General features: G+C 45.9%; 1 protein-coding gene across 12 annotated transcripts in view; it reads left to right on the top strand.

Moving 5' to 3' along the window:
* RASSF7 (Ras association domain family member 7) overlaps positions 1–16679 on the top strand; it is an 89627-nt gene extending 72948 nt beyond the window's left edge. For 10 of the 12 annotated variants that reach the window (XM_081168416.1, XM_081168412.1, XM_081168408.1 and 7 more), the window contains 5 exons: positions 2628–2778; positions 7891–8798; positions 11417–11585; positions 13939–14046; positions 16578–16679. In XM_081168416.1, coding sequence (XP_081024542.1) covers positions 2676–2778; positions 7891–8798; positions 11417–11585; positions 13939–14046; positions 16578–16609 — 1320 coding nt within the window. In that variant the 5' untranslated portion in view covers positions 2628–2675 and the 3' untranslated portion in view covers positions 16610–16679. Of the gene's footprint in view, positions 1–2627; positions 2779–7890; positions 8799–11416; positions 11606–13938; positions 14047–16577 lie in introns of all 12 variants that reach the window. The other 2 variants (XM_081168410.1, XM_081168411.1) reach the window with 2 other exon arrangements.
* Positions 16680–17169: the final 490 nt, after the last annotated feature.

The following is a 17169-nucleotide window of genomic DNA, read 5'->3' as shown; positions in this document are numbered from 1 at the left end:
TTACTGCATATAAGCATTACACTTTTAAAAACAGAACATTCCTGAAATGTTTAGTTTACATATTTGTGGAAAACTTAGATGTGAGAACATATGCCTGCTTCATGTTTTGCTTGAAACTCTCTAGCAATTTGTTGCCAATGTGGATGGGCTATAATTTTAGGGTTTTCAGTTTGATGATAGTAGCAGGTGCTGAGCACATGTTCTGTGGTCCAGTGGTGGAGCGCCAAATCACCGAGACACAGTGATGTCTCATGGCTTGGATCTAGCGGCCCTACCTGACCCTACCTACCCATGCCCATTGCTGTAGAAGCAGATCCAAGCCAGACCCTGGTGGGCTGAGGTTAGTTGCTGTGTGTCCCACTGCACTGAATCTTTGCTTGGGGCCAACCCTCTTATTAAGTTGAGTGAGGCAATCACCTCAGACAACATGCTGGGGAACAGTAATGAGGTGCTAGGAAAACAGCACTGTGTGCCATGCAACTTCCCCTTTGCCCTACCAAAGTTAGGTCTCTGCCTTCAAGTATGGTAGAGGGCACTGTATATTACTAGTGTTGAAGTCATATTCAATTGCCAGACTCATTGAGTTCTGAATGTGGACTATCAGGGAGTCGTCGTCGTCCCCGTCCCCATCCCCCGCCTGCCCCATGCAGCAAAAGGTGACAAGCTCTCAACAGTTAGCAGTCCCAGAGATTCTTGTGTCAAGGTAAGAGAAGAGCCCCAGCGTGGGTTGTGGTGTAATCTTAAAATCAAAATAAGAAGTTTTATTTTCATGATTCATGAGAATGTATGTATGAAATGGGGTTGTGCTGGGCTGAAAAAAAAGTTATGGTTGATCCTCCTTTTCTCATATTCTTTTGTTCTACTGTTCTGTTCAACAGTGCCTGAAATGGTTAATGTTTTTCTCTTAGAACTATAGGGAGAACTCCATGTAAATCTTACGTGTGAGTTGAGAAATCTGAAACGCACCACTAACAATGTCAAAACTAACCTGCTCTTTGGCATGTTGTAGCGATATTATTGGGTGGGTGTTCTTTTCTTTTCCTTTTTCCGGGTGATGTACTTTTGCACTTCACTCTGGCTGGGAGAAAAGAACATTTTTCAGGTGTGGCATTGTCGGCCAAAGGTGACTTTGTAAGAAGGGCTGGAATCCAAGAGGCTGATATCCAGCCAGGAAGCCACAACCCTTCATTCTTTTCATAGTTCTGGTAGGCAGCTGATTAACACCAGATTAGCGCTGTTTAATATTTAACTTGCAGCATTCTTGTTCTCTGGTATCTGGGCTGCTGAAGCATTGCCAGTTGCATTCTTCAGGCTTGTTGCACACCACTAAAAAATGAGGAAAAGTGACTTGGAGAGACTTTGGGTTAAACATACAAACATACAATTTCCAAAATGCTTTTAAAATAAAATAGCTTGTTCTCTGACTTACCCAAATGTTAATATTTATCTCCATTTAAGTTTCATGTCGGAATTACAACAGTAAATGTAGTTATCCTCTGATTTATCTGGAATCCTGATAAACAGAACTATGCTTCTCTAAAGACTTAAGTGATGTATCTTGAATAACTCTGAAAAGGACTTCATCATGTTGATGAAGTGAGAAGTAGAAGGAACAGGAGCTGATTAATGTGTGTGCAACATACCACTTCAGTCAGGCAATTTTTGAAAAGGGCAAAGCAATTTTCACTAATCTCTTAGCCGGTTAGCCTAACCTATTATCTCCAGGAACCTGTTTTAGTCCATTAATGACACCTGGCCTAATGCAGATCTGTATTTCTATTCATATGATTCAAACTGTATGACTTCACTGCTTTATATGCTGCGGCTTATCATATGATTGCAGACTTTGCTTATCTGAATATTAGCTAAAGCAGATAGAAGGCGAATTTACTATATGCATATGTTTGTATGATTTCTTATGGATGCTCTGGTAGCAGTTCTACCCTCTTATGTCCCGCACAGTCTTAAAATGAGCACCATCTCTGATCTCATCTAAGTTCTCTCATGCTGGTTGGCTACATCTAGGCAATGTGTTAGGATTGTTGTTGCAATGCTAAGCTCAACAACATTTGTGTCCAGATTTTCACTTTTTGAAATATGGCAACCCTATTATAAAACAGAACTATGCTTTAGACTCCTGTTACTCTTCATTCATGCAAGCTACCCCATACAGTCCGTCTTTGGGAACTCAAGCAGAAACATGAACAGGATAAACTGTAGTTAGCTACATAAATTTATTGGTTTCTGAAGTTCGTGATTAGCAGGGGGCTATTGCTGACCTATCTGGAGTGGTGAAATGTCACATCTGCATTCTGAATTGTCCTAATTGTCGTATTTTATTTTGGAGAGATGGGATAGAAGATCTAGGAAGCTGTGAAACTGAAAAAAAGGGGGGAGGGAATTGTTTGCAATTTCTTTTTGAGCCAGAAGCTTTTTCTAAGAAAACCTAGAACCGTCTGTTGGAGCAGATGGGCTAGAAATTGGAGGGGTGGGAAAAAGAGGTATAGACACCTCAGAACTTCCTTGAATGTCAGCCAATTAGCATTTTTGCTCTTGAAACAATCTGTATGTGAAAATGAAATCAGACAGCAAGCTTAAACTCCTCTTTCTTTAAAACATCTCTGCAGGGAAGACCTACTGCAATGATCCAGAAAGTTTAATCCACTGTTTTGGTGATGGAGCTAAAGGTCTGGGTGGATGGTGTCCAGCGGGTTGTATGCGGTGTCTCCGAACAGACCACATGCCAGGAGGTTGTCATAGCATTGGCACGTGCCATTGGTAAGTAATCGTTACACTTGCTTGGTCTAAAAGTAAGCTTGCAGTTTAATCCTTTACAAGTTTCATTGGAAGCAAGATCAAATGAAGTTAATGTAGCTTATGTTAGTAAGGATGGCCATTATTTTCTAATACATGGGAGATACATGAATGTTGCCATGTTTGATATGCATAGCTTCCAGCTACCTTTTTTGGCATCACGTTCATTTTTTTTATTTTTTTATAGAAGGGATATTACAAAGCTTTGTGTGAAAATCATTTGTGTGTCTGGGCATACAGGTAGGCTTGTTTCCCAGATTTATGCTGTTGCTACAACTGAAAAAATACCTTCCCTCCATTTTCCTCACTCACCCCTTCCCTCTTGTATTTTTGCATATATATTTTTTTACTTCTAAGCACTCTTGGGTTAATTTGGGGAAGCTAGTGGGCTTGGTGTATGAGGGGAGGAAGAAATACAGGTAAAGGGGGATAGGATACAAGTTTGCACTGGGGTAAGGGGGAAATAGGGACAGACAGCTGGCTCCACTACAATCACTAATGAAGCTATTAAAGCGCTTCATATTGTCACTGCTTATACCTTGTTCAGCAAACTCGCACTTCCAAAACCACATTTGCTGAACTAATGCAGGTGTAGAAGAGGCTTTTGGATGGTGAGGGGGTTGATTAAGAGTAGCTTACCCCTTCTGGCCACTTCTCCACTACCAGTTCCTCCTAAGCAGCCTCCACCTGAAATGGGCTTACTCAGTGGTAGGCAACCTAAGGCCCGGGGGCCGGATGTGTCCCAATCACCTTCTCAATCCGGCCCACGGACGGTCCGGGAATCAGCGTGTTTTTACAGGACTAGAATGTGTCCTTTTATTTAAAATGCATCTCTGGGTTATTTGTGGGACATAGGAATTCATTCATTTCCCCCCAAAAAATATAGTCTGGCCCACCGCAAGGTCTGAGGGACAGTGGACCAGCCCATGGCTGAAAAAGGTTGCTGACCCCTGGCACTTACTTCTAATTCTGGGGAGAGGGGGGAGTTGCACTGCAGGAGCATACAACAAATAAAAACTGTCAGAGGATACATGGAAGGGGGAAATGAGTTGGGGGAGATTTAAAGAGCCAGTCTCTCATATGGGTACTCCCTTGCAAATTCCTGCTCTTTCTTAACTTTCCCTATAACTCAGTGCAAAGAAGAGAAATCTCTGCCTTTTCCTGAAATGTTCTGCATGTGCTTGAGGAATTTATGAAGTGTGTGTGCGTGTGCAAGTTGCTAGTGAGGACAAATGCTATCTGATGCCCCTTTCCCTCAAATTGTAGTTGGGCTGCTATTTCTGCACAGTAGGATGTTCTGCGTTTCATTTATCCTCATACGCCTTTTTAAGTCCTTTGTGAGACAATTGGCTTTCAATTCCCATAACACATTTTCCCGAGTAGATAATGAGTGATGCACTAAAGTAGTGATTGGGCAGCTCTGGTGTTTGTTCGTGAAGCCTTCTGCCATATACAAGAGGCTTGGGTATTGTTTGCCACCTCCCACGTTCAACAGTCATACTGCATTTCACATGGTCAGAGCACAACCTTGATTTACATTTGCAACATACAAGGATGACTCAGAGCTGCGTGTTTGTTTCCCCCTTAACTGTTTTCTGGGCAGATCAGTACTCAGGCTTACGCTGTGTTTTGTGATGCGGAAATGTGCTAGGAACAGCAAGTGAAGCTTGTATTAGCCTCCACTTTTGCCCTTTAACTAGATTTAGGGGTACTTGTGTCCTGACTCTGCAAGATAGGGTTTCAGTTTCAGCTTATGTAAGTACTCCATGAGCTGGTAAGGAATCATCAGGGCTTTTAAGGCAAAAACCTTGTGGGCTAGCAGCTTATTGACTCACTACTGGAAGCTGTTGGAGCTCACAAAATCTTGCTAATGATAACTTTGCCTAAAAGGGTTTAGGTTCCTGCATGAAAATGCTCCCAAGAACTGCAGCCAGAAAAAATGTTAATGGAATTTGAAATAAATCTTCCAAAGTCATTCCAGATACTAAGTGTGTGCATTAAAATGTCAGATTGTGGAGAGGAGAGGAGGCCTTGGGAGGCAATATAGCAAGTGTGGGAGAAGATAAAGAACCCTTTCTGGTTCTCCTAAAAAAATGTATAACAAATGACAAAGCTAACAGTGAAATACCGTATTTTTCGCACTATAGGACGCACTTTTTCCCCTCCAAAAATGAAGGGGAAATCTGGGTGCGTCCTATGGTGCGAATGCAGGCTTTTGCTGAAGCCTGGAGAGCGAGAGGGGTCCGTGCGCACCGACCCCTCTCGCTCTCCAGGCTTCAGGAAGCTATCCCAAGTCTTGCAAGCCCGGCGGGATGTCCCGCGGGCTCGCAAGGCTTGCGGGCAGCAGCCTGCACCCAAAAGCTGGGGACAGCGGGGAGGCGCAGAGCCGCCACCCCGCTATTCCCCGACCTGATCTGGAGGCTGGCGGGGGGAGAAGCAAGCCTGCTTCTCCCCCCCCCCCACCATCCCCACAACCTCCAGATCAGGTCGGGGAATAGCGGGATGGCAGCGCTCCGCCATCCCGCTATTCCCCGACCTGATCTGGAGGCTGGGGGTGGGAGAAGCAAGCCTGCTTCTCCCCCCCCCCACCATCCCCACAACCTCCAGATCAGGTCGGGGAATAGCGGGATGGCAGCGCTCCGCCATCCCGCTATTCCACGACCTGATCTGGAGGCTGGGGGTGGGAGAAGCAAGCCTGCTTCTCCCCCCCACCATCCCCACAACCTCCAGATCAGGTCGGGGAATAGCGGGATGGCAGCGCTCCGCCATCCCGCTATTCCACGACCTGATCTGGAGGCTGGGGGTGGGAGAAGCAAGCCTGCTTCTCCCCCCCACCATCCCCACAACCTCCAGATCAGGTCGGTGAATAGCGGGATGGCAGCGCTCCGCCATCCCGCTATTCCACGACCTGATCTGGAGGCTGGGGGTGGGAGAAGCAAGCCTGCTTCTCCCCCCCCCACCATCCCCACAACCTCCAGATCAGGTCGGGGAATAGCGGGATGGCAGCGCTCCGCCATCCCGCTATTCCCTGACCTGATCTTGAGGCTGGGGGAGGGAGAAGCAAGCCTGCTTCTCCCCCCCACCAGCCCCACAACCTCCAGATCAGGTCGGGGAATAGCGGGATGGCAGCGCTCCGCCATCCCGCTATTCCCCGACCTGATCTGGAGGCTGGGGGTGGGAGAAGCAAGCCTGCTTCTCCCCCCCACCAGCCCCACAACCTCCAGGCTTCAGGAGAGCCCCACCGCCAGCCCCACAAGCTCGGGGGACAGCGGGAGAGGCGCAGCGCGCCCTTCCCGCTCTCCCCCGACTTGGTTAGAAGGCTGGGGGGGGGAGCCTGCTCCTCCCCGTCGCCAGCCCCGCAAACTCGGGAGACAGTGGGAGAGGCGCAGCGCGCCATTCCCACTGTCCCCCGACTTGGTTAGAAGGCTGGCGGGGGGAGAAGCCTGCTCCTCCCCGTCGCCAGCCCCGCAAACTCGGGAGACAGCGGCAGGGGCGCAGCGCGCCCTTCCCGCTGTCCCCCGACTTAGTTAGAAGGCTGGCTCAGCCCCGCAAACTCGGGGGACAACGGGAGAGGCGCAGCGCGCCATCCCGCTGTCTCCCGACATGGTTTGGAGGCTGGCGGAAGGCTTCCTCCTCCCCCAGCCCCGCAAGCTCCCAGAGCGATGCCAAAGCTGCGTACAGCTTCGGCATGGCTCTGGGTCCCGTTCTGGGGGAGGGGGAAGCTCGGGCTTCCCCGCCCCAGCCCCGCGCCTGGCGGGGGATAATTTTTTTTTGCCTTTATTTCCCCCCCCCCCCAATCTAGGTGCGTCCTATGGACCGGTGCGTCCAATAGTCCGAAAAATACGGTAAACAGTTAAAGGTCTCACATTGAATTATTTGCAAATACCCTGAGCAAGGATGGTCAGGGAGTTCCAACTAGATAGAATCCACAGATATGATGCTCCTCAACATAAAGCATCTCTCCAAAAACCCTTCTGAGAATTTGGTGGTTACATTCCCTCAACGGATTAAAAAATGCTATGAGTAGGAACCAAACAGTGTCAAAACACCTCTGGTTGAGACTGACCCTTTGCCTACCTGACAGCATGGGTTAACTTCTCAGATAGCTCTAAGCACTAAATTGGGCTGCACCAATTGTCCAAGGAAAAGTCTGAAGAAGTTTTCCAGCCACCTGGTGTCATCAGCCTTTCAGCTGCCGGGAGAAAGCTAATTGCTTCCTTGTCTGGGGACCTATTGACAGGGTCAAAGAGGAGGACTTGTGGAACTGGTTGTTTCATGATTTTTGAAAGGTGATCAACACAGGGTATGGGATTCAGTGTTGCAGTAAAAGGGCTATGAAATGGGGAAAGGGGTCCATTCACATAGCACCTGTTCCCCCTTCCCACTGTTCTGGGGTTTTCTCCAACCCTCCAGAGTGAAGAAGTGAGGCTCGGCCACTTAGCCGAATCCTGCCCACACTCCCCAAAAGGCACATATTCCCCATCACTCCCAAAGGAGTCTATTTCAGCAAGAGGTTTAAGCATGTTGCTAGCTTGTCATGTGTGGAAATGAAGCTCAAATCCTAGCTCAGGGTACAAATGGAGGTGGAACTGCTGCATTTGGAATGCATCCTATTTCCTCTCCTAGTGGGTGTAAACATTAAGGTGTAAATGATTAAGTTCATGCCTAACCTTGAGTTATAAGAAGATAAATTGGTGTGAATGTCCAAGCCACCTTCTAAACCAGAACTGCTTTCTGATGGAGCGGTAGGGTAAACCTAGTTCTCAAGGATGGAATTTCCATGTCAAATGTTGAGCTAAAAACATGTGGCCCAACTTGGAATGGGAGCTGTGTGGGCTGAGGGTCACTGGCAAGACTGCCTATTGTTTAATTTGTTGACAGATCTATCAGTTTTCATAAATTATCAGCGTCCACCCACCCCAAAAACATCCAGCCTTCTGGTGTAATGGACTTGTACTTGTGAGAGGGATATTAGGGTGGAATGTGAGCGTGATGCAGTTGGAACAGGGCAGGAAGGGTTATTGGTGTTTCTGTAGTGAAGAAATGCTCCTCACTTACACCTGTCCCTCTTCTCAGGTCAAACAGGTCGCTATGTTCTCATCCAAAGACTACGTGAGAAAGAGAGGCAGCTTCTCCCACATGAATGCCCTGTGGAGTCCATGGCCAAGTGCGGACAGTATGCCAATGACGTGCAATTCATATTGCAGCGCACAGGCCCCAGCCTCACCGAGAGACCTTCTTCAGACAGTGCTCCCCAGGTCCCCGAGAGGACGTTTGTCAGGGCTAGCTTGCCCATCAAACCCAGGCCGGTCGGCACAGACGTGCCCAGGCCCAGGCAGCCCAAAAAATCCTTAACCTTCAACCTGGGCCCTATGGCCTCCGGTGACCTGCATGCCAAGAACAAGCTGAAGCAACACAAGAAGGACAGCGTGGGCTGGAGGGAAGGTGCTAGTGGGGGCCTGCTTTCCAAAGAGGAACTGTTCAAGACCATACTGCACCAACAGGAGCATCTCTACTCCCTGGAGATGCAGGGGGATGCCTTGGAAATGGACCTCCGGCACTGGGAATTCAACAGAGGCTCCTGCCAGGAGGACGAGATCCTGCACCTGGAGCAGCTGATTCGGCAAAACGAGAGTGAGCTGGGTGAGGAAGGGTTTTGGCAGAGTGAACTGCGCTCAGAGAAGGAGTGCGAAAGGGAGCGCCAGGAGAAAGTCCACACCCTGCGGGCCACCATGGAGGAGTACACGCAAAAAATACATGAGCTTATGGTGAAAACGGAGGCCTTGGAGAGAGAAATTCAGTGGGAGATTTCCGAGAGGGCCAAGAGGGCAAAGGAAGCCCCGAGGCAGAGCCCTACTGAACTAGAAGAAATGGCAGCTAAAATGAAAAGGGATCTGGAAGCTAAGGCCAAGCAGAGTGCCCACCTGGAGAGCAGCTTGGAAACTGTGGGGAAGGCCTTGGAGGAAGCAGAGCAAAGCCTTCAGGTATGCACTTCACAATAATGTTCTTTGCTGAGGGGATCCCTGGATGGGCGGTTGCCTTCCATGATGCATGATTGCATACCCATGTTTTTAGGCCTCTAAATGTTTTTCAGAATGCAATTGAACATTATTTTTACTTATTTTGCAATTTAAATTACTTGGGCGCAGAATAAGGATGCAGCTAATAGTATATCTGTTAGACTAGGATTCTAGGTCTAGTTGCAAAAAAAAAAGTACATCCCCATAAGACAAAATTCTACAGGAAAACTGTTGGGGTCTCCTTTGCAGCCTTGGGCTTCCTTAGAATTCTACCCTTCCAGGCGTTTAGCAGTAGATTAGGTGAGTTCTGGAATCTATTGAGTTATAAACCTGGCAGGTGGCAGTAGAATGTGTAGCTGTTACATCAACCAAATGGAAATGATCTTGCACAATGTTGTATGTTCTTTGACGGGGCACTAAGCTCTTGGTTGTTTCTGTTGAACTTAGTTGAGGACTCTTCCCATGAGGATTATTATGTGGTTTAGCTGGGATGGAACCAGGGAGGTTAGCATCTTGCAAGATCATCAAACCCAAAGGAATTAAAGCTGTTTTGTGCTTGAATGGATAGAATGGGCCTAATAAAGTTATACTGCAACTCTTCCAGACATGAGTTGAACCTGATTATGAGGTGTGCAGTCCTTCAGGCATAGTACTGTGATGTGTTGGTTTACATAGGAATTATATTTGTGGGCATGTGTGTGTGCACACTTTGAGTGTGCAAAATGGTCATTTGCATGTAATCTAACCCTGAAAGCATCCTACAGTAAAGGGAACATTGTTTTGGAACAAATGTAGAAATAAAACCATTAAATAATGGTAAAGGCTACTTGTTTGCCAACATCAAACCAGCTACCACTGTATTTGTAGAGTAATCCCCAAACTCCATACCCTCCAAGCGTCCCTATTTTCTAGGGACGTCGCTGATTTAGAGAAGCCGTCCCAGTTTCTGATTTGATCCTGGAATGTCCTGCTTTTCCTTCGGACGTCCCTATTTTCATTGGAGAAAGGTTGGAGGGGTACAACCCCTGAGCTGTCTGAAGGCAATCCCATATTGGGAAGGGTTTTTTTAATGTTTAATGTTTTGTTTTGTTTTTATATATGTTGGAAGCCACCCAGAGCAGCTGGGGGCAACCCAGTGAGATGTATGGGGTATAAATAGTAGAATTTATCATTATGGAGTGGGACATCCTTATTTTCATTAGAGAAATGATAGAGGGTATGCAAGCTGTGCACCAAGCACACTACTGTGTGGCAAAAAAAATAAAAATGAAATAAAAATTAATCGTCTGTGAGCCCAAAGCACCCACCCACAGCAGAGCCAACCTGCTGTATCCCTGCATGAATCACTTCTCTGATTTTTCCTGCTTGCACTGCAGGCATGTCATTCAATACATCAGGTGTGTTTCACCCAGCTTAGTCACTTCCGTTGCAGCAGCAGCAACACAAGCAGAATTATTTGCCTTTGGAGGAGGGAGGCTTAGAACTGTGATTTTGCTCAGGAACATTGCCGGGGAAAGCAAAGTATTGTATCCTCGTGTTTGCGTCTAGTTTAATTTAGCTATTAGAAATCTGTATTTGAAGGTGTTATAGCAGCATGTTAATTATGTGCATCTTCAAAACACAAGCAGCTGTTGCTTCTTTTCTGTTCTTTGCTTTAAGCAAAAGTAAGCAGCAGTAATAGTCCCGAGTCTTCTCCTGGTTCTTGTTTAATTATTGACTAGACTTTGGTGCCATCTTATGGCCAAGTAGAGGAAATGCTGTGTACTGTACTGTACTTTTTCCCCTTTCTTTCTTTTGCCTCTGTCAGACTCTGATTATAAGGACATGATTGTGCATGGGTTTGTGGGGGACCCATTAAAATAATTCCAAACTGTGAGAATAATAATAGTCCCATGCACATCTGTGGGTTTGTTTCCCCTGGCTGCAGGCAGGGCACAATGAAGTGAGAGCAATTAAGCAGCACGCTCACTGTCTTGACAGCTAAATAAATAGACTATCGTAACATACAAGAGCCATTACGAGAATCAGATAGATTGTTTGTCTGCAGGTCTGTGCTTTTCACAGTCTATCCTCAGTCTTTATAGCACGGTCAGAATACATGGGTTATCTTGCTCTCATGTTTCAGTCTCCATCTTCAGCCACATTCAGAAGGAAAATAAAATATTGTCATTCTGTTAGCGAAGAGGAAAATGGGCCACCTGAGCAATGCAAAAGTGGGGTGGGGGTGTGCTTGAGATTGTATGGAGTTAGATACTTTGCTAGCAAGTTGTCTAGAACTGGTGGATAGATCTTCAGTTGCACCCCCAACACCCACCACACAGACCCACACCAGATTGCCAGCACATACTGACTTCATGATAAAGAAGCTTTTGGAATGTGTAAGCATCCAGGAATGAATATCTGGCCACCTACCATATTATTCCTGTCAGCTCATGTAGTTTCTGGTAGATTTCTGCGAATGTTCAAGAAGCAGAGAGAAGCGAGTTGGAGGAGGCTGGGGTGGGATCAGAAGCCTTTCTTCTGCAGCTTCGTATCTCAGATGAAGATAAGTTCACTCTGCCTGTTCCTCCTATATCTTGCAGGCCCAGAACCAAGAGCTGGAGGACCTAAATAAGGAGCTGAGGCAGTGTAACTTGCAGCAGTTCATCCAGCAGACAGGAGCCATGGTGACTTCCCCACAGCCCAGATCAGAAGCGGAACCCCAGCTGGATGAAACCAGCTCTGAGCTGCTGGCTCACCAGAGAACCGGAGGTTGGAACACAACTCAAAGGGTGGGCAAAGTTGGGGGGAGAGGGGAGGCAGGAGAGCTCACTTTAGTTAAGGCCTCCTACTGTGCTTCCTCTCATGTAAGCTGGTAGGGAATGTCAATATCCCCAGTTTTCTGGCCTCTAGTTGTGACATCAGCAAACAATCAGCAGCCCATGGAAATGCATTGGTGTGGCTTTCTTTGAAGCCTCCCTTTAAAATTATCTGGCTGGAGAAACAAATGGACAGCAGATACAAACTTTTCCATAAATCTATACTGCAGTAGCAGGGAATAGCAGTTGGGGGGGAGAAGGCGGATAGCTTACTGGGCATCTGCTTGAACTTTGCTGTATGGATCTTGCATCCAAACACTGTGCTGGATACAGCTTCCTTTGAAAATATACCTAAAAATGAAATGTGAAGAAAAATTGGAAGTTCTAAGTGGAACATTTAGCACAACTATTTAAGAAAGGAAAAAGTCAATTTCTGATTGTTGAACTTGCTCCATGTTAAACTCTGGATTCCCACATATTACCAGAAGTGCAACACAGCTTAAACAGGGTAGATTTCTAAAAGCATTATATAGGTTTTGAATTTGTCTTGTGTTGGTAAGGTAGCATCAAGCAGTTAAGCACTATAAAGGTCCACAACTACAGCAGTGATGGTGGCAACTGAAATGTGGTCCCCTTCCCACTTATTCAAGAATATTTCCTTTAACATAGTATCGGAGTGGGCAGCCTCCGGGAAATGGTCTGGACTAGAGGTCTGTTCTGCTAGTTGCCTATCTCAGCTTCAGGGGGAAAACAACACAGAGTATTGTGACATCTTAAATACTACAGATTTATTGTGATGTAAGCTTTCATGGGCAGAGAGAGGGGTTCTACTGAGATCTGGCATTCTCAAAGCCCAGCATCCTATGGTATTTTAGCTAGCTAGCCTAGTCTTTGAAGATATGTTAGCCCTCCCTTAACTTTGCAGCGGCTGCATATAGGCCAGCCTAAATGAGAAACTAACTGGGTGATATTCAACACTTGCCCTTCTCAAGGCAGACTCATTGGATCTAATAGATATTACCAACTTAGGTTCATTAATTTCAGTGGGTCTATTCTGAGTAAGACTTAGCTGAATACAGCTCTTGTTTTGGGGGGGGGACCCACCTGTGCTGAAGCTCTTGCTGTGGAATGTGGGCAGCAATTGCAGCAGTGTAGTTCCCTGGGTCTGTCTTGGCATAACCTGCACAATGCAGCACCACCGCAGGTATAAATTTTTCTAGTTTCCAAGAAAAATCTTGAAGTTGACAGCGTGCATGTATGGAACAGGCTTGGGTGTTGTTGTTTTTCTTTTTGCACCAATACACAATTATTACTGATTTTTCACACTGATGCGGTGTCGGCATAAGGTGTGGCCTTCCACAAAATCAATCAATGGGAAATGCTGGTGCCTTCCTGCCTGCCTGCCTGGTCACAGAAGTTGAGTCCACTAGTACTCCACGAGATCAATACAGTGATTTCTCCAGCTGGAGAAAGCTGAATTGGGATGAAATAGCAGAGATATCAACTGCGAATGTGGGTCAGAAGTGGCAGCACAGGACACATGTTGGGCACCACTGATGAGGGAGAAGGGTGCCTTAAAAAGTCTGAGATCCTTTGCCAGAAGAAAGCATATTGCCACAGACCAATTAAGCAGCTTTAAAGTTTACCATAATTGGGGGGGGTTGGGGGGGGAGAGACAACAGTCTGTTGTTTAGTTGTGTGGCAAACAGTGTTTCCATGGCTGCACAGCCAGCCAAATCAGTAGAAGCAGGTCATGGTAATGCTGTAGCGTGAGTTTATGCACACATTGGTTGTTGTTGTTTGTTTGTACAGAGCATAAGAGAGAAGGTATCTGCCCTGAGCAGCTTGCAATCTGAAATTCATCACAGAGGAAAGGGAGGGAGGGATAAACGGGGAAGCAATGCTTAGTTGCATATGTTCAGATTCATTACCATACAAAACCAGGTTCAACATCCTATTTGTACTGGACAGGAGAGGGAACTTGAATCACATGGCCATCTCCTGACCTCTTAATTCTGGTTAAGGAATTGGGAGCAATGTGTGTACTTACAATGTACTGATTATGCTACAAATGGCGCGGGGACGGGGGGGTGGAGAAGAAAACCAAAGATGTAACTCCAGTGCATTGCATAAAGTTCAGTTACATATATATACCCAAAGTTCAGAAACCCGAGGAATGTAAGGAGGTATGACTCCAGAAAGGCGGAGCTTAAGGAAATATGTATCGAAGTGCTGCTCCTGAAAATTCAGGGCTATTTTGTTGTACTTTTGGTTAACTGAACTGTCACCATGATTATTTTCCCTAGATCTACTTGAGCCCAGCACAGATTCTCCTCCCCGAGCCACAGCCAAGCAGTTCCTCGGCAATCCACGAAACCTTCAGAACCCCCTGGTGTCCAGCTTGAACCCTGAGGGTGTGTATGTTTGAACTGCCCTAAGCCTCTTGTGTGCTGAAAACCTGGTCTTGTCAAGCAGTCCTCCAGACGTCCTAATCTTGCTATGGGGGGGGGGGCAGCTTTCATCTGCAAGGAGGTGGCTGTTTCTACAAACTCTTCTTCTACTCCTCAGTTTTTCTCTCCTGCCTTCTGTGCTGCTCCTCCTCCTCTCTCCCCGCTCCCTGAATCAGCAGCTAGTGGCTCGGTTGTTTTGCAGGGGGTGCCCATAAACTGTAGCATGTTGGGGCCAGCAGTAACCAAAGAGAAGGGAAGAGAAGCTGAGGGTGGGAGTAAGCAGAGAATAACAGGAAGTTATGCCTGCTGTATGACATGATAGGCTCGGGCCAAGACTGCTCTTGTCACTGCTCCACTGTGCAGTGGGTGAGAGATCAATAGACACTCACCAGTAACAGTCTAATCGCTTGCAGGATGGCATTTTGTCTCGGAGCAGTTGCTTTAGCTACACAGTGCAGTATTGCTTACTCAGCTGAGGATGTTTGCTAGCTCAAGCCTATTTAAAACTTCACTAGCAAAGACAAAGCCCTGCATATTAAATTCGCTTGTCCTTCACCCAAGGTCATTCTGCCAAATTCCTTTAATGTCTCATATTTTAGTTAGCAGCTTAGATTCCTAAAGAGTTGATGGCAAGGGGATCTTTTCTCTTTTATAAACTCTTACAGAATGTGTGGCTGTCTATCCCTGATGAATTAATTGCAGCCCTTTCTTCATCCACCATTGTTAGTTTCATTTGACAAATGTAAATTTTAATCCCGTATGCTGAGGATATGAAATATCTTGCTTCAAAGTGCACCAGAACTGGTCTGTACAATTTTAAAATGCTAGTCTGTACTTGCTGTCCAGCAGTGAGTTCTACCCTGCATTCTGCATGGATCAGCTGTGCGATCGAGTTCCCTGCATATGACGTCAGGACCAGAGGTTCCCATTCCTTGTTTTAAAAAGACACAGTTTTAGCTTCCTGGTTTAGCTGGTCAGTTGAAGCCATTTCCTGGGTTATGGCTGTTGTTGCATGCTGACAGCTTCTAGGAGCCACAGGTGAGCACATTAGTACAGGTTGGGAACCAAAGGTGAACAAATTACCCTGGAAGGAGCACGATGTGTCCCCCACTGGAGCTACCCCCCCCCATGCCCTGCAGACCCCAGCCCAGGATCTTCAAGCACACTGCCCAGACTTGTGCCCTAGGGAGGTCACTTTGGTGCTGCTATTGCAGTGGTTTGACTTCACCCCCAGAGGTGCACTCCATTGTCTCTCAAGACAGGTGGATGCCAAGAACTATTTTAGCTCTGAAGGAAACAAATGGTAATTTTAGACAGCCTGGCTGAAAACCAGCACAAAGTAAAAGGTTTCCACTCACATCCTGCGAAGTGGTGTCATGAGAGAGAGAGAGACAGACAGACAGACAGACAGACAGACAGACAAAACATTTAGTGTTTTATAATGCAATCAATGCACTCCACGTGTTGTCCCTATGGACCTTAGTCAAAGCAACTTTGAGACACAGCAAGGCAAGTAATGCAGTATGTCCACGTTGTCTTTCCAGACCAGTTTTTAAACCCTCGAATGGTGATGCTGGTGAAGATATCACTTTGTGGGAATTAGGACCCAATCCATGGAATAATAGTTGGTGATGATGGGCCAATGATGATGGGCCCAATATCCAGTTTTGAACGTTTTTATCTATGCAAATAGATTTATCTCCTGTTAACTTGTCCTGGGCAGGTCCCATTTGTTTGAGTGGGTTCTGTTTTTAAAAAGGATTCCTGTGGAATGTTCCACTAGAGTGTGGTGGTGGTCCTCATCCCAGCAACCTTCACTTTGTGGGCAGCCTTCTTGACTGAGTCTATAGAGAGCGTTAAAATTAAAAGCCGGATCCTCGAGATATTTCAGAAGCGATCTAGGTGCAGTATTTGGGGCTTTAAATTATCTTGATTATAGCTTGCAGTTCCCTCCCACCCCCATAACTATTTTTGATGGCTATGGAATCTTAGTCTTATCACAACAAAGAGCTAGGAATCCTTTACAGTTATAGCATCACAACAGCCTTTCTATCTATTTTCTTGGCTGTGCTACATTAAATCAGAGTTGGTTTTCTCAAGCTGGTATTCTGTTCTTGGAGAGTTCTGCATATTTTAATGGTGAGAATGGCTTCTGAGAATGCTGATACTTTGCTTTGAATATAGGAGCAAATGATCATGAAATTCTCTGTTGACTTGAACTAATTTTCTGTGCTTGTGGTACAGATTAGGTGGGCTTTCCCATTTTGTGATACTAGTACAGTAAGGTACACCTCTTAAATTTTCTCGTATGATCATTTCAGTTTGATCACACTTTCATGAAGAATCTGTCTCTATTTCTGTTTGAATCTGCAATTGCATGGAATAGCATTTCCTCCCTTCCCACCCCTGCCTTCCTCTCTGTCTTCATATTCTGGTTTATCAAACACTAAGCCATCATAATGGGGTCACTTCATTTATTTTTATATGTCTTGCAGTCATGTCAGCAAAGCAGAGCATCTGGAGGTAAAAAGGCCAGCCAAGGAGGACTGATTGCCTTGCGAGTATATCTGTATAGAAATAAAACCCTATTTCATGTATGTATTTGACTTTTTATCATAAATGGATGGATATAGAAGGTTGTGCAAAATATTTTTACAGACTTTTTTTTAAAAGAACTTAACGCATTAGAAGAAACAGACCGGTTGTATTTTTTTATCACTACTACCCTGTTTGTTATCATTTAAAATGAAGATGCTGTTTGTGGCTTCTCTGAAAATTTATATAACCTTTCTATTTCAAAACTTCATCACACAAGAGGACTAAATGGCAGCTGCCCTGGAAGGGTGTGAAACCTGCTGGAGACAAAACTATCCAGAGTGTATATGCATGAATCCTCTGTGTCCATTCAGAAGGTTATACCGCAAGCTACTACCATACAATGAAAGGGTATTTTATCAGCCAGATGTCTTTACTGGACTGAACCAACGCACTATAGTGCTGCCACGTGTGCATGATAGCAGTTTTTACCTTGTATGTTTGGTATTTTGTGAAGATGCACATCTTGCTTTCTTTTTTAAGTTGGAATGG

This window comes from Podarcis bocagei (assembly GCF_964188305.1).
Source record: "Podarcis bocagei genome assembly, chromosome: 1".
NCBI lineage: Eukaryota > Metazoa > Chordata > Lepidosauria > Squamata > Lacertidae > Podarcis > Podarcis bocagei.
Note: the sequence above shows the minus strand (reverse complement) of the source record. Positions and strands in the feature narration are given on the sequence as shown.